Below are 25,341 nucleotides of genomic sequence, written 5' to 3' on the forward strand. Positions count from 1 at the left end.
ATCACGGCAGACCATTCCAAAAGACTGAATCCACCACAAAAAAAGTTTGCTACCAACTGTAACTGTACACACAGTCCTCAGGGTAGGCACCTTAAGGGGAAGGATGCCTGAAGAACATAGCTGGTGCAAGAAAGTATAATGGGAGATGCAGTTTGATAAGAATGAGAGCCCTAGGCTGTGAAGAACTTTAAAGATAATAACCATCACTTTAAATTAGGCATGGAAACAAAAAGGTAGCCAGTACAGTTAATACCGAGCTGGAGTTGTGTGATGTGAGCAGCTGACCCCAGACAGGAGCCTTGCTGTCCTATTTTGTACCAACTGGAGTATCCAAGACATCTTTCAAGGCAGTCTCACATAGATCATGTTACAGTAGTCCAGTCCAGAGGTTATGGAATCATCAATCAATAATTTATTATGGTACTAAGCCAGACAGTATACATGGTACAAAAGTTATAAAAAAGAATGACTAAAATAAATATATCCTATATTTCTAAAAGTATAAAATATATACCGGTTTTCCTTAGAAATAAGTTTACAGATTTAGCCATACCTTTCTAACGTAATAGCATGCTGCCCAAAATTTAGCCACAGATTTAGTGATGGCATTATTTTCATCAGAGAGTAACTTATTACAACAGGCCAAGTCTGAGTGACTCAGCACTTCCTTTAAAAGAGGTGCAATAAATTTATTTCAGACCTCATTGTACCAGTTGCATCCAAACAATGGTTTCAGTGGTTTCTACCTCTTCAGAATCACATAAGCAAAATCTCTGGTCAAAAGGAACCCTTCTATATTTACCCTCAAGCACTGCAGAGGGGAGTGCCTCACATCTGGCCAGTGTAAAGGCTTTCCTAAACTTATAAATGTCAAGATGTGTTAAATATGCCATAGGAGTCATACGGTATCTGGTTTGATCAGACACTCTTTTGGATATCTACTAAGATCTGCTTGCCTTTCCATATCCATCACTCTCTGTTTAAGAACTACTTTGCCTGGTCTCAAAACATATCCAAAATTGCTTCAGGGGAGAAACCAAGTAGGTGTAATTTATTGTGTACTGATTTCAGCCACCTAGATTTAAAAGTATCCAACAACAATAGGTCTATTAATCCTTTTGATTGGTAATTTATTTTTAGCCAATAGTGAAGGGAATCCAAAGTAATTTTGGCTTCCATCAACAAGGTGCCAGTTTCTAGACGTATTAATGCATTTGGCATGCATCTCAGGACCTTAAGCACCACGCTAAGGAATTTGGATTGGATCCTCTCAAGAGGGACAAAACTGGAAGCTGAAGGGCCAATTAAAGTGCCATATAACATTTGAGCAACTGACTTTGTTTGAAAAGGTTTTTTGGGCAGCTGGAGCATAATGAGCCCCTTTAGTATGGCAAAAATTAAGAGTAGTATTTGCAGTTCTTTCTCCTTGAGTCGCCACATGTTGTATATGAGCATTACTGGCCCCTATAGACTGAAAGATCATGCCTAAGTACTTAAAGCAGGAGACCCGTTCAAGGGAATGTCCATTTACAGTCCAGGTTACACAACCATGATCTGAATACCTACATCAGCAGAATCTAGATAGGAGACCAGATTGCAAGCTAGATGTAATTGAAAAATGGCACTCCTAGCAACAGCACTGGCCTGTTTGTCCATGAGCAATGCATGGTTCAGGAGTAGGAAAGCTTAACCCCATCTAATATCAGCCAAAAATTCCATCTTTCTAATATAGATTAAGCTTCAGTTTGTTTGCCTACAACCACTGGCTTACGATCTCAAAACACTCATCTAGGACCTCCACAGCTGCCTCTAATGTGCACACTGGCCCCTTATTTAGACTCTGTTGATCTAGCTACACTGATCTGTGCTACAGTAATCTCCAAATCGAGGAGTTGTAATATGCTGACTAAACTGAGGCTATTATAACTTCATCACATTCTAGGAAGGCAAAAATCACTGGAAAAGACAATAATACTATAAAAAGTTGAAGGGAGCAGAAAAAGAGAAAGACGCAACATGAATGAGATGGATTGACTTAATAAATGAGGCCACAGCCCTCAGCGTGCAAGACCTGAGCAAGACTGTTAACAATAGGAACTTTGGAGGCCATTAATTCACAGGGTCACCATAAGTCAGAAGTGACTTGATGGTACTTAACACACACAATATGTTTTACTTGGTCCTATCTGTGCATTCATATCACCCATTATAAGAAGTAGGATATATGGGAAACGTTTAAGCAAAGAAATAATAAAATCAGATAATTTGTTCCAATTACTCGAAAGCATTAAATCGTCCTCAGGTGGAGGAAAATAGACATTGACCAGAATCAGCATAGAGTTGGTTAAGTGAATTAATAGAGTTTGTGCTAGGGGAGGGGAAAAGTCAAGTAAAGTTATGTCGGAACATATATTTGCTTTAATAATAATTGTTAGTCCAGCTTTAAATTTGCCCCTGGAAGCATTTCTATGAGCAGCAAGGTTGAATGGAAGAAATCCAGGAATGTTGATTTCTAATTCTGACCAAGTTTCTTGAAGTAAAATACAATCATAATGGGTAAGGAAATCAATAAAATCAGGATCACATGATTTATTCAGCTTTACATGGGGCTGCCTTTGAAGACATCTTAGAAGCTTCAATGGGTATAAAATAGTGCCACAAGGCTCCTGTCTGAAATCAGCTGCTTAGACTCTGTACAGCTACAGCTAGAATGGGTGTGGATGGCATGCTCACTCACTTCATTTAGGATTACTTTACTCCAGAAATCATTTGAGGGAGAGTAAATTTCCATTTAGGAAACAGACAATTAAGGGGGGAATACAATAGAAGTTTATAAAATGCATGTTGGAAAGAGCACTTTTTCTCCCCATTCCAAAATATTAGAATTTGAGATCATCCAATGAAGTTAATGGGCACTAGTTACAGGGCTGGGGGAAAAAAATTCTTTATTCAAAAGCTGATTAAAATATGGAGCATGCTGCTAGTGGATGTAGTGATGGCCACGGTACTGGTTTGCTGGCTTCCGGTCTCAGGTTATGTCAAAAGTTCAGTGTCTAATGTACACATTGCCTCCACATCCAGAAGTCTCTCAGGAGACTTTATAGCTGCATACCCAAATGTCATGCCTCTGGTCAGCTTTTCAGGAACAGTCCTGCAAAGACACATCCTAACTATCAGCAGGTAGCTGGCATTAGGTCAGGAGGCAAGCACTTTGCCGCCAAGCTTGTAACTCTGTTCTCAGCTTCTGTCTATGGCATTCCAAAGGTGCAGGTCATCCTGGAAGGCTGGGTAATTGCCAGTTGACTTTCACCTGCTAAATTAGAGCTGGAGGGTGGACTATAAGTTCTGGCAGACCTGCTCCTCATTTTCCTACTGGTCGCCTTCTCTTGACCCTAGACTGCCTACACAGGACTCCTCCTCTGAGGAGTCCTCCCCATCATTGGGCCCTGACTGACGCATGACAGCCACAGATGGCTTTAAAAGGAGACTGGACAGATTCATGGAGGATAGTCTATCAGTGTCTACTAACTATGGGGACTAACAGGAACCTTCACATTCAGAGATAGTAAATCTCTGAACTGCAGTGCCAGGAGGCAACATCAGAGAAAAGCTTTGGCCCCTATGCCCTGATGTTGGTCCTCCAGAGTAACTGGTTGATTACTATGTGAGACAAGACACTGAACTAGATGGACCACTGGTCTGATCCAACAGGGTTCTTCTTATGATCTTGAATTGTTTCAGCAGATTTTGCTGCATTTGTTCTAATTCTGTGTTATTGTTTTCATTTGTAATTTTGTATTTTAATCTGTATTTTCATTTTGCTAATTGGACTGGCGAATTCTATCTTCACAATCTGACTGTTGTATGGTTAGTCTACTTGAGTGTGGTGAGATATGGCAGGTGTGCTTTCATTTCTTACTTAACAAACCAACAAATTGGAGCTTTCTAAATGTGAAAGAAAAGGAAAAGACAGCTCTGACCTGGATTGCCCAGGCAAGCCCAATCTTGTCAGATCTCAGAAGCTAAGCAGGGTTGACGCTGGTTAAGAACATAAGAGAAACCATGTTGGATCAGGCCAATGGCCCATTCAGTCCAACACTCTGTGGCACACAGTGGTCAAAAAAATCAAGTGCCCTCAGGAGGTCCACCAGTGGGGCCAGGACACTAGAAGCCCTCCCACTGTGCCCCCCCAAGCACCAAGAATACAGAGCATCACTGCCCCAGACAGAGAGTTCCAATAATACGCTGTGGCTAATAGCCACTGATGGACCTCTGCTCCATATGCTTATCCAATCCCCTATGCTTGTAGCCACCGCCACCTCCTGTGGCAGTTGTTACTTGGATGGGAGATTTCCTTGAAATACCCAGTTGTAAGGACAGGGGCAGGCTTTATTCAGCCACCTCTCTGAATATCCTCCAGGCCCTCAGTAGGGTCAGTCACCAGAAGTTTCCATGACTACCAGGTGCATGCACACACATACACAAAAACATAAAAATACCAGAAAAAGAACGAAAAGGATATAAATAAATATATATATTAGACATACTTTTAAGCTTAACATTAGTTGCCAGTTGCCATATTATACTACACTTTTTAAACAAATTGATTACGGTTAGTTATCCTAACTCTTGTTCTTTAATGTAAGCACACTCAGACAGGCTAAAGCTTTTAAAAGACATAAACAGCATTAAATATTAAGAAGTAAAAAAGTACAGAAGTGGGAAGTATGCAAGAGTAATTTGCCCTAAATCAAGGGCCTTGTTTACAAACACACCTTGAAAAGGCTTCAGTTTGAATGACTAATGAGAGTCATGTTCTTTTGCATAACTTCTGCAATAGGAAAATTAAGAATAGGAACTTGCTTCCCAGGGAGCCATGTGATTCATGAAGTCTTTGAACTGTTTATTAGTGCTTTGGGGATTCATTATTCAGCCTATAAATTTCAATGCATGCTGGTCATTAATCATAATCTCAGCAAATAACCAGGGTTGACAGCATTAGCTTCAGTAGTTACAGTCACAGACACACATATTTACAGTTAATCTGAAGTATCCTTAGTTTCCTAAAATACTAGCATTTGTGTGAAAATTATGTATCTCATTTTAAAAGTTGTGTTCATTTTTAATATAGTCATAATCTGCTGTAAGAAAAAACTTAAATGGTTTATAATATTTAAAATTACTAGCTTGATAGAAAGGTGGAGAGAAGGAATATGAACCTGTGATTCTTTTTTTAAAAGCATACATGTTTTTGTTGTTTACTTACTAGATTCTAGGGACCTGAATTACCCAGCGCATATGAGGTGAATAAACTTTGTGCCTAATGAACCATTTAGCCAAGTTCTGCCATTCATCTGGAGAACGCCCATAGACAGACAGCCGAGGTTCTGTGTACTGGTATTTACTTTCTTCCAGTTCACGAGCAACTTCCTATTAAAAACAGAACAAATCACTGTTATGTTCCTGCCAGGAACCACAAATACGTATAATCTGACCCTTCTTAGTAGTATATCCTATGGAAATCAATTGTCCAAGTTACTACATCATTTTCCAAAACATTATCCTGGATCCAAAAAATCTTCATGTGTGCATGTATGGATTACATCTCCATATGAAGAGACTTCCTGTCTGATTTCCCTGTACTACAATTCTACCACCATCCATATGGAGAGATTCCAAGAGGCTTGCAAATGTCTCTAGGAATGTTATTATATTTTAGTAACTAAAATTTAGTTGATACATCATTTTGGCAGCCAACATTTATCTGGAAATGAACAAAAAATAAGTTTAACACACTTTCTGTGATGCAATGCTAGATTATCATAGTTTGGGAAAGCCTTGCATTATGCTCCTCTCCTCACACATGAGTCTCTATACCAGAGTTATTGCCAACAAAGTTAAATGGTGTAGAGATGTCAAAAACAGAAAACCTGTTCTGCATGAAAAGATCCCCTATCTTCCTGCACTGAACAGATGATCAGCAAGAACCCATACTCCCCATTAAATTGTGCACATCTCAGGTCTTGAGATGCAAAGCTACCACACCCATAGCAGCCTTCTGCCCTCTTTCCTCTCATGTGATGCTTATTGCATGATAGCATCTGAGTGATCACCATTCTCTAAAAGAGTCTGTCTATTAAAGAAATCCACAAGAGAAGTGATAATTATTCTTGTAAAGATTATTCAAAATAAATTTCTTTCTGTTCAGATCTTAAGGAGTTTGTGTGATAAAGTTCCTCTAGGTTTCACAAGTATGATTTTTTTGTGATTTTTAAAAATGACTATAGTGTTGTCTGAAGTACTGTCCATTAGGTAGGTGAAAACCCTACAACTAATGGGGGCAGTTTACAGTTAGTTTGACGATTTTGAAAGTAGGAGACGGTGCTTTTAATTAGATGAAGGGTTATATACCTTAAGTGACTCTCATTAGGAATCTAATTCAGCACAAGTAGGTCTGATGCCTGCTTTTAGAAGTTTATTTCTTCCAGTAGGCTGTTTATTTATTACAAATGGCATATTACAGGAACATCAATAGTCTCCTGTGTTCTCTGAAACTAACTCCTATATAAAACTATCCTACATTTCATTATTTGGGAAAGAAGAAAATGCTTACCACCACAAAGGTCTAGTCCATTACTCTAATATAATGGTTCCAATCCAACTGTATGACAGATGATCTGCTCACCAGTGAGTGATAGCATCAATACTCTGCTTGGCAAAAGGAATCAAATTCAGCCCTAATCTCCAAATAAATTATTGATACTATTTAACAACCCAATTACACCAGCAGGATTTGGCGGTTTAAAAGGAGGTGGGGCAGTTTTCATTTTGGACACTGAATAAAACAGCCCTCTGCAGTAGACTAGTAAAGTGCTTATTAATTTAACAAAAGAAATCTACAGCTGAGAAAGTGAAATCTGAGTCACTGGCCCTTTACAAATTCAGTCTGAAGTTACAGCTGGACTGGCCAGAAGGTAGATTATGAAGCTTGGTGAATCAACAGCCCATCTATTATCAGCTGGTTGCTAGAATTCTCACAAAGAATGTTGGAGAAGGTAAGCCATGATTTAATCCAGTTAGGCATTTTTTATTATTCTAGCACGGGGGTGGCAGAAACTCTGAAGACTGTGTTGATCCATGTGAGAGTGTGTTATTCTGTGGCTCCGAAAAAAATTATTGATTTTACGAGAGATTGAGCGGATGAAGACTATCGAAACCGTCCGTAACTTCCAGAAAGCACGAGTTCTCTATTTCTCTTCAGTGTTTATATTGTTCTGTGGATTCTTCTGCTCTACATGCTTTATTCCAGAACTAGTAGTAAAGCCCCATAAGGAGGATTTTCTGGCATATTTATAAATATAAATATCTCACCTCCAAACCGTAGGGGTGGGGGAAGTGTACTGGGAGAGTGCAGCTTTGGTGGGCAGTGTTAGTTGGAGGTGGAAAAATGATGTTTTGGGGTGGGCAGATGGACTGAGGAAAGGCAGTAGTAATCAGTAAGGCTCCAGGAGAACCTCTCAGCAGACAACTGTCTTCATCAAAGGTCAGGGGCTGACCGATGGGGTTCTGGCCTGACAGGGCCTGCAGTAGGCAGGTCACAGCGAGGCTACCCAATGACAGGGGGGAGTGGTGACAGAGTGCAAGGCCACTCCTGTGGTAGCCACAATTTCCAATAAAAATTGAGGATCAAGCCACCTGTAAGGCTTTTATTATATCTACAATACTGGCCAGCAGTAGCACAGACATTGTTCAGCATAAGCAAACTTTATTTCCTGGAGAAGCAATGTCAGCACGTGGATTTAAAGAAATAGTGTCTATATAGGATCCTGGGAATGTGGCTATTGTGACTGATGAAAAAGGGAGTGTGGACAGTGTGTATTAATGAGAAAAGTGTATCTTGGTTTTTTCCTGTATTTATATGGTGTAGGATATATAATAACTGTGTATTGTTTGAATATATGACATTATTCTTCAGTGCATATATATTTGTTGTTACTATTGCCTATACACTGGAGCCTGTTTCTTATGATGGCAACTATATATTGGCAGAACCCACCGGGATCCAGCTCACAAGCACTACAAGGCAAAACCTGGAGAATTTAGAAGAGCTAGTCCAGCATCCTTTCATTAGCAGCAAGCTACTCAGTCCAGTAAGGTAGACCAGGGGTGGCAAACGGTAGCTCTCCAGATGTTTTTTGCCTACAACTCCCATCAGCCCCAGCTAGCACAGCCAATGGCTGGGGCTGATGGGAGTTGTAGGCAGAAACATCTGGAGAGCTACCGTTGGCCACCCCTGAGGTAGACAGTCTCTCATGTGGAGGTTCCATCACCCTCCATTTCTCCACATACACACTGTGCCCAATTATTCTGATATTGCACTGTTTGAACCACGACTGGTTTGTTATCTGACTTTTAAAAACCAACAAAACAGGTCAGAGAATGAGATTAAAGTCCTGGAGCACTTTGGAAACCAACAAGAATTTGTGGGGTATTGACTTTTGAGAGTGAAAGCTGTATCTAACCAAGGGAGCTTTAATTCTTGAAAACTTAATACTCCAAAAATCTTGTTGGTCTCTAAGGGGGTTCTGGATTTGAATCTTGCTCTTCTGGTGCGAAGGAACATGGCTACCCTCCTGGATCTGGCCCTGGATGAGGCCAAAAGTCACCACACCAGGACAAGTGCTGCATTCCCAAGAGGTCTCATCTGGTTAAGTCTTCTCACCAGCACAAACTTTCCAGTTAGCCTGGAAAAAACTCCCACCTGATCCTTTAAGCCAGACTGAACCTGTGGAAGGGACCCACGGCAGCAGCTGGAGTGGCAGCACTTGGAGGGACCCCATTCCAGAATGGAACGATGGCAGGTTGAGTCAAGCTAGGGCCAGCCAGAACTGCATTCTGGTGCATTCCAGTGCAAAAAAAGCCCTGCATACAGTTTATATGCGGTTATGAATCTGCTTTTTAAAGCACACCACAGGAATTTCCATTTTAAAAAGGAATTGGACTACACAAAATCCAGCTGTGTTGAAGCATAAGTAGGCTTGGATCCAATGATGTGCAAGTGAAAGAATAAACAGACACCACAGTTCTGCTTGCACAAGATCTTGTACAACACCTATTACTTCCCCCCTATGTGTTATAGTGCCAAGAAATTAGCTGAACATGATTTTGTGTAAGCAAAAATGTAAGTGGGGAAAGAACAAATTTGACTTAGCACTTGCTCCTACCATGGGTCCATCAAGTCCAGCATCCTGTCTCACACAGTGGCCAACCAATTCCTCAGGATATCCAAACAGAGGACATGGAAGTCAGTCTTCCCTTGTTGTTGCTTCCTGTCACTGGAGTTTACAGCCCTTTCTAATTAAAGCAGCTGAATCTTTTCCACCAGTTTAGGCTGTTTCTACATTTGGTAGAAGATCCTTTCTTAGTGCTCGTTTTAAAGTTATCATCTATGCTGCATATTGTCTTCTCTTCTATCTTGCTTTCCATTTTCCGAAGTCCTCTACAATCATTTGGTTAAATGGGCATCAAAAACGGCTTCATCCTGGAGTTGCTCCTCACTTTACAAGACTACTACTGAACGGGAATTTTTCTGAATATCCGGATCTAAGTTCGTAATTGTAGAACTTTCCCTCCAAGTTTTCAAACTGCTCCCCAAAGCCCTGTCCATCGTTCGCTTGTGAGAGAAGGTGATTCAGGAAATCGCTAAGTATGTTGCTCAGAGGCACGTCACGGTGTGCTCTCCTCAGGCTTTCCTCGCAAGGGAGGCCCAACTCGGAGAAGAACGTGCCCCATCTGGCTGCTCTTGCCTTCAATATGAAAGTAACTGGCCAGGGCATTAGCACGGCTTCTCAGAGAGCAACTCAGAGAACTCCTCTGCAGTGCACTCTCAGAGGTGCTCCATGCCTCTGAAAGCACACTGTGCAGGCTTGGCTCAGCTGGAGCCAAGCCCTCCTTCCACACCGTGTAGCCTGCTCTCCCCACAGGTGGGAGTGCAGTGGCAGGGCAGGCATGGGTGGGTGGGGTGCTAGGTAGGTGCTGGCCTGGGGAGACCGAGGCCCTAGCACTGGGCCTGCCCAGGTCCCAGGCAGGCAAAAGAGGAAGGGACGATGTGTGCACCGCTCAGAGGCTGCTTTCCTTTGCAAAGGAAGGCAGCCTCTGAGTGGCAGAGAGGTGCCCTGCTGCCCCCTTCACCTGTCTGGGTCCTGGGCAGGCAAAAGAGGTGGCACACGGCAGCAATGTGTGCACTGCAATGAGAGCAGGGGTCCTTGACTGGGGTGGTAGGACCCATGGCTGGCGCGTGGAAGTAAGCAAGGTAGGCGGTGGCCTGGGGTGCCACCTCACCTATGGGGCATCCCCCTCCCTGCCACTCTCTGCTGAAAGCGGTTGGACAGCACATCAGTGGAGCTCTCCACCGAGCCTGGCTTCCCTCACAAGGGAAGCCAGGCTCGAAGAACACACTCCGCCCAGCTGCTCTCACCTTGAGAGCGAGAGCAGTCGAGTGCCACCTTCTTCTCCACTGAGCTTGGCTTCTCTTGCAAGGAGAAAGAGGTGGCATGTGGCAACAATGTATTTACTGCTGTGCAGAGCCAGGGGTCCTTTCCATGGGCGGCATCTCTCCCCTGCTCCAGGTTGTTGGCAGCTCTGCCCACTTCTCCTCCCCTTCCTGGAATAAAAGCCAAGTTTCAACCAGACCCAAAGCAAAGCCCATTTTGGGTGGTTGGGTGTGTGTGACAGCAGTGCCTTGACTGGGGTTTCAAAAACCCCTCCCACCTATGACAGGGCAATCTGGAGAGACAGCTGACTTGAACCTCCAGCCTCTGGTAGGGGCAAGGGGCTGAAGGCTTTCTTCCTTCTTTTGCAAATATAAAACTCCGCAAAAAATGAGGAGCAAATTTTTAAATGTGGAAGCATTTTGAATGATGCAACTTTGTAGCAAGTGGATTTAGTTCTCATTAGACGGGAGCAAAGCTGAATGGGCCTTCATTTACTTTCTACTGCAAGTTAACCATGGATTCACACTAATGTGGCAGCCACATTCCATAAGAAAAAAGGGCATGCTCAATTTTTCCCATTTTAAATGTGATCAAAATGAGTTAAACTTCCAAGTTAGCAATTAAATTAATTCTCAGTAACTTAAACTCTAAAGAATTAAGGTAAAGCATCTGGTTATTCATTGCACTTTAGGAAGATATTTAAACCAGAACAAAGCAGACACATTTCTCCTGACCATAGATTTTATACATTTGCCAGACTTATGTTGAAGGCTAGGTATATTTACTCAGAAGTATGTCTCAAAAAGTTCAATGGGGCTTAATTCCAAAATAAGTGTGCACAGGATTGAATTTTTTATAAAGTGTAAGGCGGCTGGAACATCTGACCACATATGCTCTATACCGTTCTGCTTATATGGAGCAGAGGTCCATCAGTGGCTATTAGCCACAGTGTGTGTGTGTGTGTATATATTGGCCACTGTGTGATACAGAGTGTTGGACTGGATGGGCCATTGGCCTGATCCAACATGGCTTCTCTTATGTTTTATATTATTCTTAATTTTTTAAAAAATGATTCATGGGTTTGTCATTTTAAGAATCTGAGATGTCATACTCTAGAAGTGCCATCCTTCTTTACCCATCAAACCCCCAGATTTAATTCCTGGTATCTCTGATTAAAGAGTCACTGGTGATAGCAACCTTGAGAAACAAAGACTCACCAGACACACCAGAGTTGTTAATCATCAAAGTAGGTAGTATTGTGCTACAGAGTTCAGCGATCTGACTCAGTACAAAGCACAGGCCTTTATGAAGTATCTGAAATATGCCTACGTGAATTCACATGTACACTGAAATCTTGTTGTATTAAAGGAATTATAGCTTGAAACTCCTGTGGCAGATGAGGTTCAATGTGGCCAAGCGCAAAGTAATGCACACTGGGGCCAAAAATCCCAGCTACAAATACAAGTTGATGGGGTGTGAACTGGCAGAGACTGACCAAGAGAGAGATCTTGGGGTCGTGGTAGATAACTGAAAATGTCAAGACAGTGTGTGTTTGCAATAAAAAAGGCCAATGCCATGCTGGGAATTTTTAGGAAGGGAATTGAAAACAAATCAGCCAGTATCATAATGCCCCTGTATAAATCGATGGTGCGGTCTAATTTGAAATACTGTGTACAATTCTGGTCACCGCACCTCAAAAAGGATATTATAGCATTGGAAAAAGTGCAGAAAAGGGCAACTAGAATGATTAAAGGTTTTGAATACTTTCCCTATGAAGAAAGGTTAAAATGCTTGGGGCTCTTCAGTTTGGAGAAACGTCGACTGCAGGGTGACATGATAGAGGTTTACAAGATTATGCATGGGATGGAGAAAGTAAGAGAAATAAGTACTTTTCTCCCTTTCTCACAATACAAGAACTCGTGGGCATTCAATGAAATTGCTGAGCAGTCGGGTTAGAATGGATAAAAGGAAGTACTTCTTCAGCCAAAGGATGATTAACATGTGGAATTCACTGCCACAGGACGTGGTGGCGGCTACAAGCATAGCCAGCTTCAAGAGGGGTTTGGATAAAAGTATGGAGCAGAGATCCATCAGTGGCTATTAGTCAAAACATATTATTGGAACTGTCTGGGGCAGTGATGCTCTGTATTCTTGGTACTTGGGGGAGGCAAAGTGGAAGGGCTTCTAGTCCCGCTTGTGAACCTCCTTTTTTTTTGGCCACTGTGTGACACCGTGTTGGACTGGATGGGCCATTGGCCTGATCCAACATGGCTTCTCTTATGTTGTTATGGTCTTACAGTCAAATCTACAAAGAATCCAGAACCAAGTTGCCCCATGCTGTTCCTGAGCATCCTCCACCAACAAGCAGCAGAATTTGTGGGAGCATTTTGGATTATAGCAGAAGAGGGAGTTAAATAAGTCCAATTGTACTGATAACTATGCCTACCACTAGCAGAGATTTACTGTGAAATCCAAGCCAACATCTACCACAAGGACCTTGGATTTCTAGAGAAATACTACATCACACATAGCCAAAGTCCCTATTGTGTTGTGGCAGGCTAAGTAACACTCTTCTCTGACTGACAGAGGTCTATCCATCTGTTCATAAAGTTATGGCTAAAGTGTCAACTAGCAGTAATGTCAGAATATTTTTTATTTTTGCTTGTGGTGTCTGACAAACAAAATATTTCACATTTTCTGTGTTGACTTTTAAAGAAACTTATATTTTAACTGCATCATATTAAAATAAAACTACACATAAATAATATATATTATTTTTTACCTACTACATATTGTTATAGAATAAATGATATAAAAATGTTTACCTTCACCATACGAGCAAAGTATTCACCACCAAGATAGTTCTCTGTTTTCAAGTACAAGTCCCTGAGTTCGCTTGCACCAACTGGATTATATTTAGAATTAAATTTATCAAATCGATGAAATGTCTGGCGATCCTGAAATGGGGAAAAATAATTATATAATAATAAATTGCATATAATTTCTTGATAACTCACATGCTTTGTTATATATCCAATCACAAAATTTCTCCAGTTGCACAGCAACTTTATGAAATAGGAGGCAGTAATTTCTACCCATACATGCACACACACACTACTCCCATACTTTCCCAGAAGGTCTGCTGATACACAGGAACAAAATTGGGGATGTAACTCATGAGCTGGAGGAGAAAGAAAAAAGACAGGTTGCTTACCTGTAACTGTAGTGGTCATCTGTGCATTCACACTCATGGGATAGAGAGCTCGCGCTGATCCCCGAATCGGTACCTAAAAAGCCTGGGATTTTTTCGCGCTTGGCACCAGTGGGCATGCACAGGCGTCCCAGTACACATGCTCACCGGAGCCAGCGCGAGGATCCCACCAGTTCCTTCCTGACCGCTGGAAGCCCCTACCATAGGGAGACCCTCAGCAGTGGGAAAGGCGGGTGGGTAGTGTGAATGCACAGATGACCATTCGAAGATACAGGTAAGCAACCTGTCTATCTTCTTTGTGGTCTCTGTGCTTCACACTCTTGGGAGATTAGCAAGCAAAACATACCTGGCGACGGGAAGACAGTCAACCAGAAGAGACAGCTTGCAGCACCACAGCTCCCAGACGAGTCCTCTGCTGGGCATGCACATCCAGAGCGTAATGCTTCATGAAAGCATGAGGAGAGGACCAAGTGGCGGCCTTGCACACGTCCGTCAAGGAAACACCCTTCAGGAACGCCACCGACGTCACCATCACTCTAGTGGTGTGTCCACGAATGGGTCCAGGCAACGACTTCTTTGCCAGCAAGTAGCACAGTCTAATAGTCTCAGTAAGCCACTTCGAAAGCCGCTGAGAGGAAATTTTTGAACCCAATCTAGGAGCAGCATAGGAAACAAAAAGATGCTGGTCCTGACGAAAACTCTTAGAACGACTCAAGTAAAAAAGTAGCGCACGCTTAACATCCAAAGCATGCCACCGACGTTCCTCATCCAAGGAAGGCGTGGGATAAAATGTAGGTAACCAAACGTCCAACTTAAGGTGAAACTGGGAAAGCACCTTAGGGAGAAACGAAACATCAGGAGCCAACGACACTCCGGACTCATGAAAAACTAAATATGGGTGGTCACAACGCATAGCCATGAGCTCCCCTACATGCCGACGTAATTGCCACCAAAAATGCAGTCTTCCAGGATAGAAGCTGTAGGGAACAGGTTGCCATTGGTTCAAAGGGACGCCGAGTCAACCTGTCCAATACTAACGGCAAATCCCACAACTGTGGAGGTGATCTAGATGGAGGATGCAATCTGACCAGTCCTTTCAGAAATTGCTTTGAATGAGGATGAGCAAAGACTGAATGCCCCTCAACAGATTCATGGTACGATGATGTTGCTGATAAACAAACTTTAACAGAAGAAAAGGAAAGTCCAGCATCCACCAAGGACAACAGAAAGTCAAAAATCACCGGTAGGCCCACCCATTGGGGTGAAACTGTAGGGTCAGCCAAAAACTGAAGAAACTTCCCCCACTTCCTGTCATAGGAAGCACAGGTAGACAACTTTCTACTATTCAGAAAGACGTGCTGGACTCTGCTCGAAAATTCACAAGGTCGATGAACCACGCCATCAGCTTCAGGTGAGGTACATTGTGATGAAACATGTGTCCTTCTGGGGCCAAAAGAAGGTCCAGTTCCGCCGGGAGCTGATAAAAAAACCCCCTCGCTAAATGAAGCAAAATCGGGAACCAGTTCTGTTGAGGCCATCACGGTGTGACTAGAATGCACCTCGGTTTCTCTCTCACTATTTTGTTGACAACTTTTGTCAGCAGCGGAAGAGGCAAAAATAGATACAGGAACCAACCGTTCCACGGGAACATTAGGCTGTCTCCCAAGGACAGTGGATCCGTTCCTCCCCTGGTGCAGAACAGGGGACACTTCTGATTCCGAGCTGTGGTGAAAACATCCACCTGAGGATACCCCCAGAGCTGGAACACAGGTTGAAGGAAGCGCCACTGCATGTCCCATTCAAGTGGAGATGCTGCTCCTCTGCTCAACGAATCCACCTGCAGATTGAGCACTCCTGGAAGGCATGCAGCCTTCACATAGATGCCCTGCTCCAGGCACTCCATCCTTAGTTCTATTGCTAGCACACAGAGCCGTCGAGAGACTGTCCCGCCATGCCTGTTGACATAACAAAGGGCTGTAGTATTATCTGTCAACAAGGACACAGCCTTCCCCGCCACCAAAGGACGGAAGGACCAAAGAGCAAAGTGAATTGCCAACAGTTCAAGATACTTTATATGGCAACAAGTCAGCTGTGGAGGCCAAGGACCCCCACACACACAGAGAATCCATGTGAGCACCCCAGCCCCATAAGGACGCATATGTGGTGATCGTAACTGTCGTTACAGGCAGATGGAAAGGAGCTCCCTGACAGATGTTGTCTCCGGATGTCCACCATTCCAGGGCCTGAGAATCGAGGGTGGAATCGTGAACCTCTTTCGAGGTGAGTCCCGCAAAGGCCAAAACTTTCTGAGGAACCAAAGTTGAAGCCCTCTCATATGCAGTTTTGCGAACAGCAACACAATGGTAGTCGCCGCCATCAGCCCCAGCATCCGCTCCAGCTGTTGTGCTGTGCCCCATTTCCGGCTTTGAAAAAGATGGATGAGATTGATAACGTCCATTGCTCTCTGCTGAGGCAGAAAAGCACAATGAAGAATTGTGTTCAGCAGAGCCCCAATAAACTGAACTGTCCTTGATGGTATGAGATGGGACTTTTTCATGTTGACCTGCAGACCTAAGGTGTGAAGAAGACGAAGAGTGGTTGCAATATGGCCGGATAGATGTTCCTCTGAATCCACCACGAGGAGCCAGTCGTCGATATACAGAAAAACGACTATGCCTTGAAGCCGAAGATATGCCAAGAGTGACGGCGCAGGGAGACGGCAGAAGTGAGGGTCTTGGCAGAGACATCCACCATGTGTTTTGACGCAGCCAGCTGTTGTTTGGCCATGGCAAACCCCTCTCTTTGTAGCTTCTTAAACGAAACCCGCTTCTCCTCACTCAGGGATGACATCAACGGTGTGAGCTGTTCCCAAATTGAATACTGGTAGAGAGCCATACATGCAGCGTAGTTTGAGATTTTTACTCCCAGAGCTCCCGCTGAGTAGAATCGTCTGCCAGCATTGTCAATTTTCTTGCCCTCTTTATCAGGTGGGGAAGAGTGGGTCTATGTGCCTTTGAAGATGAGGAAATCACCACCGAATTAGGCTTGGGGTGAGAGAACAGGAACTCAGCACCCGCCTCCTGAACACGGTATATGCGGTCCAGGCAACGTATAGAGATTGGTGAGGATGCCGGCTTTGCCCAAGGCTCCTTCACTGCCTGTAGAATAACCTTAGTCACTGGAAGGGCCACAGCTGTCGATGCATCCCTCTGCATTATGTCAAATACGGTATCATCGACAACTGGCTGTGGTTGGACTACTGGAAGGGAGCGAGACTGCGCCATCTGCTTCACCAGGTCCCCATAAGACTTGAGATCTTCCAAGGGAGATATGGGAAGGTCCTCAGCAATATGAGAACCTGGAGAAGGTTCTGCTGCTCTGTCCGGATCATCGGTACCGACCTCGGAGTCCGATGTCGAAGACTCTCTTCTCGCAGAGTGTTCGGATAATATCAGGGTCGAAGCACATTCGGGCAAACTGAGCAATACCGACGGATGAGCTTGCCAGTCCCCAGACCAGTCTCTGCGTCTCTCAGGAGGAATTGACACCGATGCCGAAGGTGCACGACGAGTGGCAGAGTAATGCAAAAATCTCGAGAAAGAGGCTTCCGACCGCTGATCCCATTCCGGCAACTCATGTGGAGGGTACAATGAGTATGGCGATAGATACGAGTAGGGTCCATATGAGCAAGGCCACTGACGTTGATCCCACAATGGAGATGGCGGGAAATGTCGCATCATAGCACTCAACTCGCACTCTCTCCATCCTGTAATAGGTGGCAGTGGTGCTAGAGGTTTGTTCAGTGCCGAGGCCTCGACTTCCAATACCGAACCACTGTCACTCCGACGATGCAACCCCAACCTGGATGAATGAGTCCGTTGCGTTAGGTCTAGTTCCTGCTCCAATCCCGAAAAATGGAGTGGCTGTGAGGCTGTGAGGCTTCTCAGTACCGACAGACTTCAGGGACTGGGAGACGCCAGAATCTTCCGAGGTGGAGCGACTTGTGCCGACACCGACTCCATTGAGGCATCCTGAGAAGGAGTGCGGGAAAGTCTGTCCTTCTTCCGCTTCTCCTTCGATTTAAGCTTCTTTGGGAGGGACGATTGGGTCCCTGAATTGTCCCAACGTTTCTTAGTTGATGTGGGCTCCACTAACCCTTCAGAGGGTCATTTTGTGGGTTGACCCCGCTCTGATGACGATGGATTGACCGATGTCAAAGCCAGAGCCTGGGTGGCCTCTCCCATCGATACCAACGGATCCGCTGCCATTTTCAGTGGACAAAGAGCCGATTCGACTAAGGCCGCCGATAGCCTTGCCGCCCGATTTTTTCGGGTTTGCTTCGAAAATCTCAAACAATGCGGGCACAAGTCTACACGGTGTCTCTCGCCCAGGTACAACAAGCAGAGGGAGTGACCGTCAGGGAGTGCAATCTTGCTACCACACTTCAAGCAATGTTTGAAGAACCCCCAACACCTTTCCATAGGACCGGAACCCACGAGGGAAGGAGGAAATAAAGCCCCAGGGGCAAAGTCCAACACAAAGTTCTTTTTTTTTTTCAAGCAACAACTAACTATCTAACAAGGGAAAAAACAAACAACGGGCAAGAATAGGAAAATCTAAAGGATTACCAACACCAACCGGAGCAGTCAAAAGCAGATCCTTTCAGCGCGGCAGTCAAGAAGGAACTGGCAGGATCCTCGCGCTGGCTCCGGTGAGCTTGTATACTGGGATGCCTGCGCATGCCCACTGGTGCAGAGCGCGAAAAAATCCCGGGCTTTTTAGGTACCAATTCGGGAATCGGCACAAGCGCTCTATCCCATGAGTGTGAAGCACAGATACCCCAAAGAAGATCAGAGAAGTCCCACTCTACAAAGTCTAACAGATGCCTGGATACACGTAAGTTTTAATTCACAGAAGACATAATAAAACTGTCATGCAAAAAAAAAAACCCCTCTCTCCTCCCTCATTTGCAAAATTTGCTATTTACTGGTGAAAGTACACTTACAGCATGGACATCTAATGAATCTACAGTGAGATCATAAGGATCCATATGGAGACTTTCAAACACATGTTTTAGAGTCATCTTTTTGCCGTTTTTCTCCCCCACTATCCTATTTGGTTCAGTTTTGTAAGTATGTTTGATGAATCTCAGCAAATGTTTTTGGCTCATGCAGGCAGCGGCATGGATATGAGTATCAACCTGAAATTTAAAAAACAGAACACAAAAAGTTCATTCTTGCTCAGCAGGTGTCAAACACAAATATCCTACACATTCCTACAAACTGGAGTCAAAATTAATATGAAAGCCATTAACAGGATTTCTGCCCCTGGTTAGCAATAATAATCAGGCTTTGATATTTCATTTAAATTCCTGAAAACCTTTCTGAAAGACTAATCTTTTGTGTGAAATTAAAATTAAATTAAAGTTTCAGAGGCATAATGGGTGGGATTTTAGTGTTTTTATTGTTTTTAGAATTTTAATTGTTAGTTATTGTTTAAACCATTGTATAACTTACTGTATTGACTGATGTTGTTAGCTGCCCTGAGCCTGCCTTAGTAGGGAGGGCAGGATATAAATAAAATTGATTGATTGATTGGATGCAAAGAAGCCTGTGTGTACAGATACCTTCCTCTGCATGGTACTGTTACTGAGAAGCGCTGCCTGATATAAACGGAGTACCCCAGTGCAAATATAGAGAGAGGGTCTCCTATTCTTGGTGAACAAAATGGAGTCTGACCAAAAGGCAGGCCAAGACAACACTCCATCTAGAATAGGTAGAGTGGACCCAGTAGAGAGCCTGGTTTGGTTGGCGCCTACAGTCTGTATCTCAGCACAATCTCACCCATTTCCCCTCCAGCGTCCCCGCCGAAACGGGATGCATAATGACATGGGAACTGCGAGTAAGTAGTACTCTCACTCTGATCTTCTGGAATTGCCAAATGTCTCTTCCTCCAGTCTATCACCTCTACCTTGCTAAAATCTAATCTAATGCATAACTTGATTGATCCTACCTTCAAGTCTTTGATCCCTTTCTGAGTGTCAGACAAAGCCGGTAACAAATTATGCATTTCCTCTAAACTTATCATTCTAGCAAAATGTGCGAGGTTTCCCAATATAGAGATTCAAGACAGCTACCTAGGAGACATCAAAGACCCTTTGTGACTACCGACCCCCATCCTCATACTCCTATAAAGTGTGGGTCACAACCTCACCTCAGTGTGCATTCTGTAGGGCGCTATTTGCAGTCTGTACCACCCGTTACTCCTGTAATTGGGTCTATAGGACGCATTACGCTAGTCGTTCACACTCCTCTCCGTGTATTTTTCCTTTGGATGGACGTCTCCTCTTCTGGATCAGGTGAATGTCACCTGCTTCAACAACCCTTGAATTCCTCTATTGATAATCTCTATTTTTCTTAGACTCATGTGTGTGTGCATATACATACGTGTGTATGTGCATATACATCCTTTTGACATATATTTTAAGTAAACATTATAAAAGATACAAACGTGTGGTCTATTCTTGGCTGAAAACCCGAACTCTGTATTATTGAAAACAAAGATCTTCGCTCCTAATTCGCTCTACCAAGTCTCTTGGCTAATTACCCATTAAAACAAGAGACTTAAAAGCATTGCGTGTAACAGGACAAACGTTGATTTTTACTGCAGCCTCCCCCACCCCTGGTGTTATATACCATATTATTCCTCTATCTTCAGAAGTGGTCTTGCAGGCATTCCAAAGCACTGCACTAGGAAGGGGAAACCTTGGGGGGGGGGTACATACAGAAAACTGTGCATATCCCTTTGGATCCCAGCCAATGTAGACTTAGCTACACATTACAATAAATTAAAAGACAGACAGAAAACCAGTGAAACCCCCCAAAACATATCACTTTACTTTCAGTGACTTAGAACACGCAGTATCTAGTCAAGTGCAGCTCTCCAAAAAAAATGAGGAATACCTTATGGCACGGTTTCCCAAACTTTTCTTTCCCGTTGCCGGTTATTTTTACACTTCTCCTTTGTGGCCCACTAAAATGTGGGGGTGGAGCCAGGAGACTTTGGGGGTGGAGCCAGGAGTCAGAAATTGTGTCATTTCCTATGGTGTCAAGGACCAAGTGATGTCACTTCCGGGGCACACTGAACCAAAATTCCACCTTTTCTTGTGATGTCACTTCCAGGGCACTTCCCCAAACCTGCCTCTTCTTCGGAATCTCTCTGAAACTCATGCTGAGCCAAAATGGGGGTGGAAAGTGGGCGGTCCTCTCTTTTCACCCCCACACCTGCATGCACCTATCTGTTTGTGCATTTTTCTCCTGCTTGCAAGCACTCCTAATGCCCATGTTCAATTGCCTGCGCCACCTACACATCCTTTCCTCAAAAGCACTGGCCAGTGTAAGCAATTGGGAGTGCTGTTGCCATTGCCATCAGGAATGCCAGCACTGTGTACCACCCACACTGGGCCCTGGCAGCTGCTCTACCTCAAAATATGCTGACACATATAGTAGGCCCTTCCTTCAGCTGCTACTACTGGAACCCTGCCTCAAGCTACAACCAAGCTTGCTTGGTTTCAAGAAAATCTATTTTTCATACTTTTCTTTTGTTGAAACACAGGGAAATTGCTGTTCAAGGTAGCAGAGAATTGTAGTGCAATTAATGAATTAATTTCAAGTTATATGAAGTTCATACAAGCTTTTCTGCAGTTATCCCAAAAAGGATATTTATGAAGGGCTTGCAGCTTTTTACTGGCTGTAGGGTGGCCAGATCGTCCCACCCACCCGGGAAAGTCCCGCCTCTGCCCCCAAATTCCCGCCTCACGGGTTGGCTAACCCGGGACCAATCAAATCCCGGGTTCGCCAAAATGCCTCCCACCGCAGTCCCCTCCTCCTGCTCCCTTGCAGGCGCAGCCAAGGCGAGACCCCAGCGACGCTCCCGGGCCCGGCCGGCTCGCCACTCCACTCCAGTCCACCGACCCCGAAAGATCCCGCACAAATCATGGCCACCCTGGGCCAGGACTCACCTCTAGCATTGTCAAGTGCCTGAGGTTGTCTCTGAGCACGCATGTGCACAAGTCGCGCAACTCCCGCCAACTGCCCTGCTTGTAGGGATTTGGGGCCGAAAGTTGAGGCTACGTTCGGAAAATCCTCAGCTAAGAAGGGATCCTAGTTGCATAACGGTGGTTCGTACTGTGGGGATGCAGCCGCTGTCCGCGGAGGGGGGATCTGCAGTGACCCCCCTGCAACGACCGAGGCACGGGAGCCTCCCGCTCTCTGCTGCAAAAACATGGTGTGTCGCCAGGAAAAAGTCTGCGTGGACCGGGGCTCTGGTGGCTCCTCTCCTCGCCTTTCCTGCTATGGCGACCGGCTCTGGGCTCCTCCACTTCCAAGCAGGCGCTAAGGAGGGAACAAGCCCTACCATGGCCCATGGCCCTCTTCTCGCTTAGGCTGGCGGCCCTGCAGTTTCCCGCCTTCAAGCGGCATGTTCCGTGGGCGGACGGGCGGCCCCAGCTCCGGCTGAACATTCTGCGCGGCCAGCTCCTCCGGGGGTCGTTTCAGCTCTTTCTCAATCGGATGAGGCCGACTCGCCAAAGAGCTTATTGGGAGACTAATGAAGCCTTGACTCGCTGGCTGCCAGAAAGAAAGGCCGCTCTGCTCACCCACACAGAGCCAGAAAGGGAGGCCCGGCCTTGCAAGGCCAAGCAGAGCCTGCGGCTGGGCCAGGCTGAGGGCGAGGGAAGCCGGCGGCTGATTTTCGTGCCTCCAGCCTGGCATTTGTGACAAATGCCAAAGGAAGAGTTCCCAGTTCTGTCTCCCGGGATGAGTTGCAAGGAGGAAGGGGGGGAGGGCAATGAAAAGAGTGGCGGGCGGATGAACGCAGGCGGATCCCTGTTTGGAAAGCCCTGCTTTTTGTCTCCAAGGAAAGCTCTGAGCCTGCCGTGCCTCCCCATCCCCGTGGGAAAGCGGCTTTTGTCTTTCCCACAGTAGCATCTGTCTCATCCCAGGCGCGCTTGGTGAGTTCAAATCGCATTGGGATGCCGGGGAGGGAGGGAAGAATCCCGGCTGGGGGTGGAGGGGAGGCAGAAGCTGATGGAAGGGGAGGGTAACCCTGCAGCAGATCCATCTACTCTAAGACAAGGGTGGCCTAACTTGCTTAAGGTATGAGCCACATTGAAGAAATTTGTCAGAAGTCTGAGAGCCGCGAAACATGAATGTCAGATGTGATATGCTTTTAGACCAGCCTCCTCCTCCCCCCCCCCAAAAAAAATTCAGGTACTGAAACAGTAAGGTTAGCAGTGTCCAAATAAAGGAGCACAAAAGCATTAATAAAATGTAGAGGATCCCAAGAATCTGAGGTACACACCAATAGGAACATGAAAAAGAAAGCAAAACAATAGAACTGATAAAAGGAAGTCCTTCTTCACTCAAAGGCTGATTAATGCATAGAATTCACTGCCACAGGAGGTGGCGCGGCTACGAGCATAGCCAGCTTCAAGAGGGGATTGGATAAACATCTGGAGCAGAGGTCCATCAGTGACTGTTAGCTGTCAAAGGAGGTGATGTCACTTCCTGCTTCCGGCAGTGGCATTTGGGGGAAATGATGTCACAGGAAGTGATGTCACTTCCTGTTTCCGGCAGTGGCATGACGTCACCGGAAGTGACGTCACTTCCTGTTTGCGCCGGCGCACGCGCTTCGTGCGCGCGCACACACACGCACATTCATTCCCCCCGCAAGGTGTCCCTGGCTGGCCTGCAGATATTATGGCCACCCTATGGCTGTGTTTCCCATGCCTTTAAAAGCAACCTGTTGTGCAGATACTTAGCCAGTGAACTACTTTCATCCTTTTTAATATCTACAGGAGGAGTTTCTTTCACTTGCAAGGAAAGAAAGAAAGAAAGAAAGAAAGAAAGAAAGAAAGAAAGAAAGAAAGAAAGAAAGAAAGAAAGAAAGAAAGAAAGAAAGAAAGAAAGAAAGAAAGAAAGAAAGAAAGAAAGAAAGAAAGAAAGAAAGAAAGAAAGAAAGAAAGAAAGAAAGAGGGAGGGAGGGAGGGAGGGAGGGAGGGAGGGAGGGAGGGAGGAAGGAAGGAAGGAAGGAAGGAAGGAAGGAAGGAAGGAAGGAAGGAAGGAAGGAAGGAAGCCTTCCTCACCATCAGATGACTCCAGTCAGCAAAAATTCTGCCCAGGGGTCATTTGGTAAAAAAAAATAGCTACTGGAATGCCCACTCCCCGCCCCTCTGGCTGAAAAAAGCACACACCCTTCTTTGCCGCCCAGGCCTCCCAGGGAAATGCCAGTGGATGCTAGCTTTTTTCTCAAACTCTGGGAGCGGGGGAGAAGGAAGGAGAGGTAGCCCAGCTCCTCTCTGCACAACACAGAGATGGGGCGGGGCTAGCTTTGGCTTTTCTTGTGACCCGGTAGTGAGGCTTCCGTGGCCCAGTACCAGGTCACGACCCTGCAAATGGGAAAAACTGCCTTATGGTAATGATCCATAATTAATCTTAGTCCATATTTTTCATTGTCTGGATTCAAGCTCTAGCCTTGATGTCACCACCACCACCACTTGCTGGCCATCAAGACCACACCTGTCTGGCACAGTCAAAATAAAGAAACTACAACAGAGACAGCCTCAGTCTTTTCCCTTCCTTAACCCAGTGATGGACAAGTGTTCAAATCAAGAAGAGCTATGTCTCTGGCCTACCAGGGAACACCAACAAGTATCCCTCTCACTCAAAAGGGAGGAAGGGAACTCCCGAGAGACTTCCCTGTCTCACAGAAAGATTGGAGAGGGGGCTTTGAAGGCTTAGGAGTCATTTAAGCTCCAGAAGCCCAAAGTGGAAAAGGAGGATGTCAACACTGAAGTTGCCTATCTCTCTAGTATGGAACTCCAGAGGGACCAGGAAAAGGAGGTTCTGAATGAGCAGAAAGCCCTCCTTTCCCAGTCACCCTTATGGGGTGGAGAACCACAACTCTATTGTCTCCCCCAGAACACAGGATACAGCGAGAACCCAATACTCAGTTCCCCTGATGACCTTGCACTTTGTCACCAATCATCACACATTCATCTAAAATGAATTATTCAACTAGCAAACCATTACTGACATATTTAAATGGCTTTCCTAATATTTTTGTGTGTGGCATTCTTCTACAACTGGTACTAAATGCTACTTAACATTTATTTTGTATTAGAAGTGTACCAGATTACGTACACAGACACAGCAGTCATACTGTCTTTTCTCCAGAGGTCTTTCAACATAAATTACATACACAGGATAAAAGTGAAATGTATACAATATATGTATTCATTTGATCTGAACATAAAATTTTATATTTCTTATGTGTACCATTTTGACTTATAGTTTACCCTTGGTATTTTTTGAAAGAGCATTGTTTTGTTGGACTAAGGTTTAAATTGGCTGAATCAATCAGACAACCAACTAAAGTTCTACCTAACCTTAAGGGAACATGTTACTAGGTGGGGTAGAGTTAAGGTCACTCTTGCTTATGTTTTGGAGGCTATTTTGCTTCAAGACTATTTCAGTGTGAAGAATGAAAGAGACCATGTTAAATATTGCCTCCATGCAAGTGAGTTCACCCATTAGACTATGCTAAAAATGTGCTAGATAAGGTTGGCACAACAGAGGT

The 25,341-nt window shown here is 44.8% G+C and overlaps 1 protein-coding gene across 2 annotated transcripts in view; it reads right to left on the reverse strand.

Annotated features, from left to right (window-relative positions):
- Positions 1-25,341, reverse strand: part of AMPD3 (adenosine monophosphate deaminase 3) — a 97,000-nt gene that overhangs the window by 32,909 nt on the left and 38,750 nt on the right. For both annotated transcript variants that reach the window (XM_060262150.1, XM_060262149.1), the window contains exons 7-9: positions 18,710-18,904; positions 13,319-13,450; positions 5,267-5,430 (exon numbers count right to left, since the gene is read on the reverse strand). In XM_060262150.1, the coding sequence (XP_060118133.1) occupies positions 5,267-5,430; positions 13,319-13,450; positions 18,710-18,904 (491 nt within the window). The remainder of the gene's footprint in view (positions 1-5,266; positions 5,431-13,318; positions 13,451-18,709; positions 18,905-25,341) is intronic.

This window comes from Heteronotia binoei, chromosome 21, assembly GCF_032191835.1.
Source record: "Heteronotia binoei isolate CCM8104 ecotype False Entrance Well chromosome 21, APGP_CSIRO_Hbin_v1, whole genome shotgun sequence".
Lineage (NCBI taxonomy): Eukaryota > Metazoa > Chordata > Lepidosauria > Squamata > Gekkonidae > Heteronotia > Heteronotia binoei.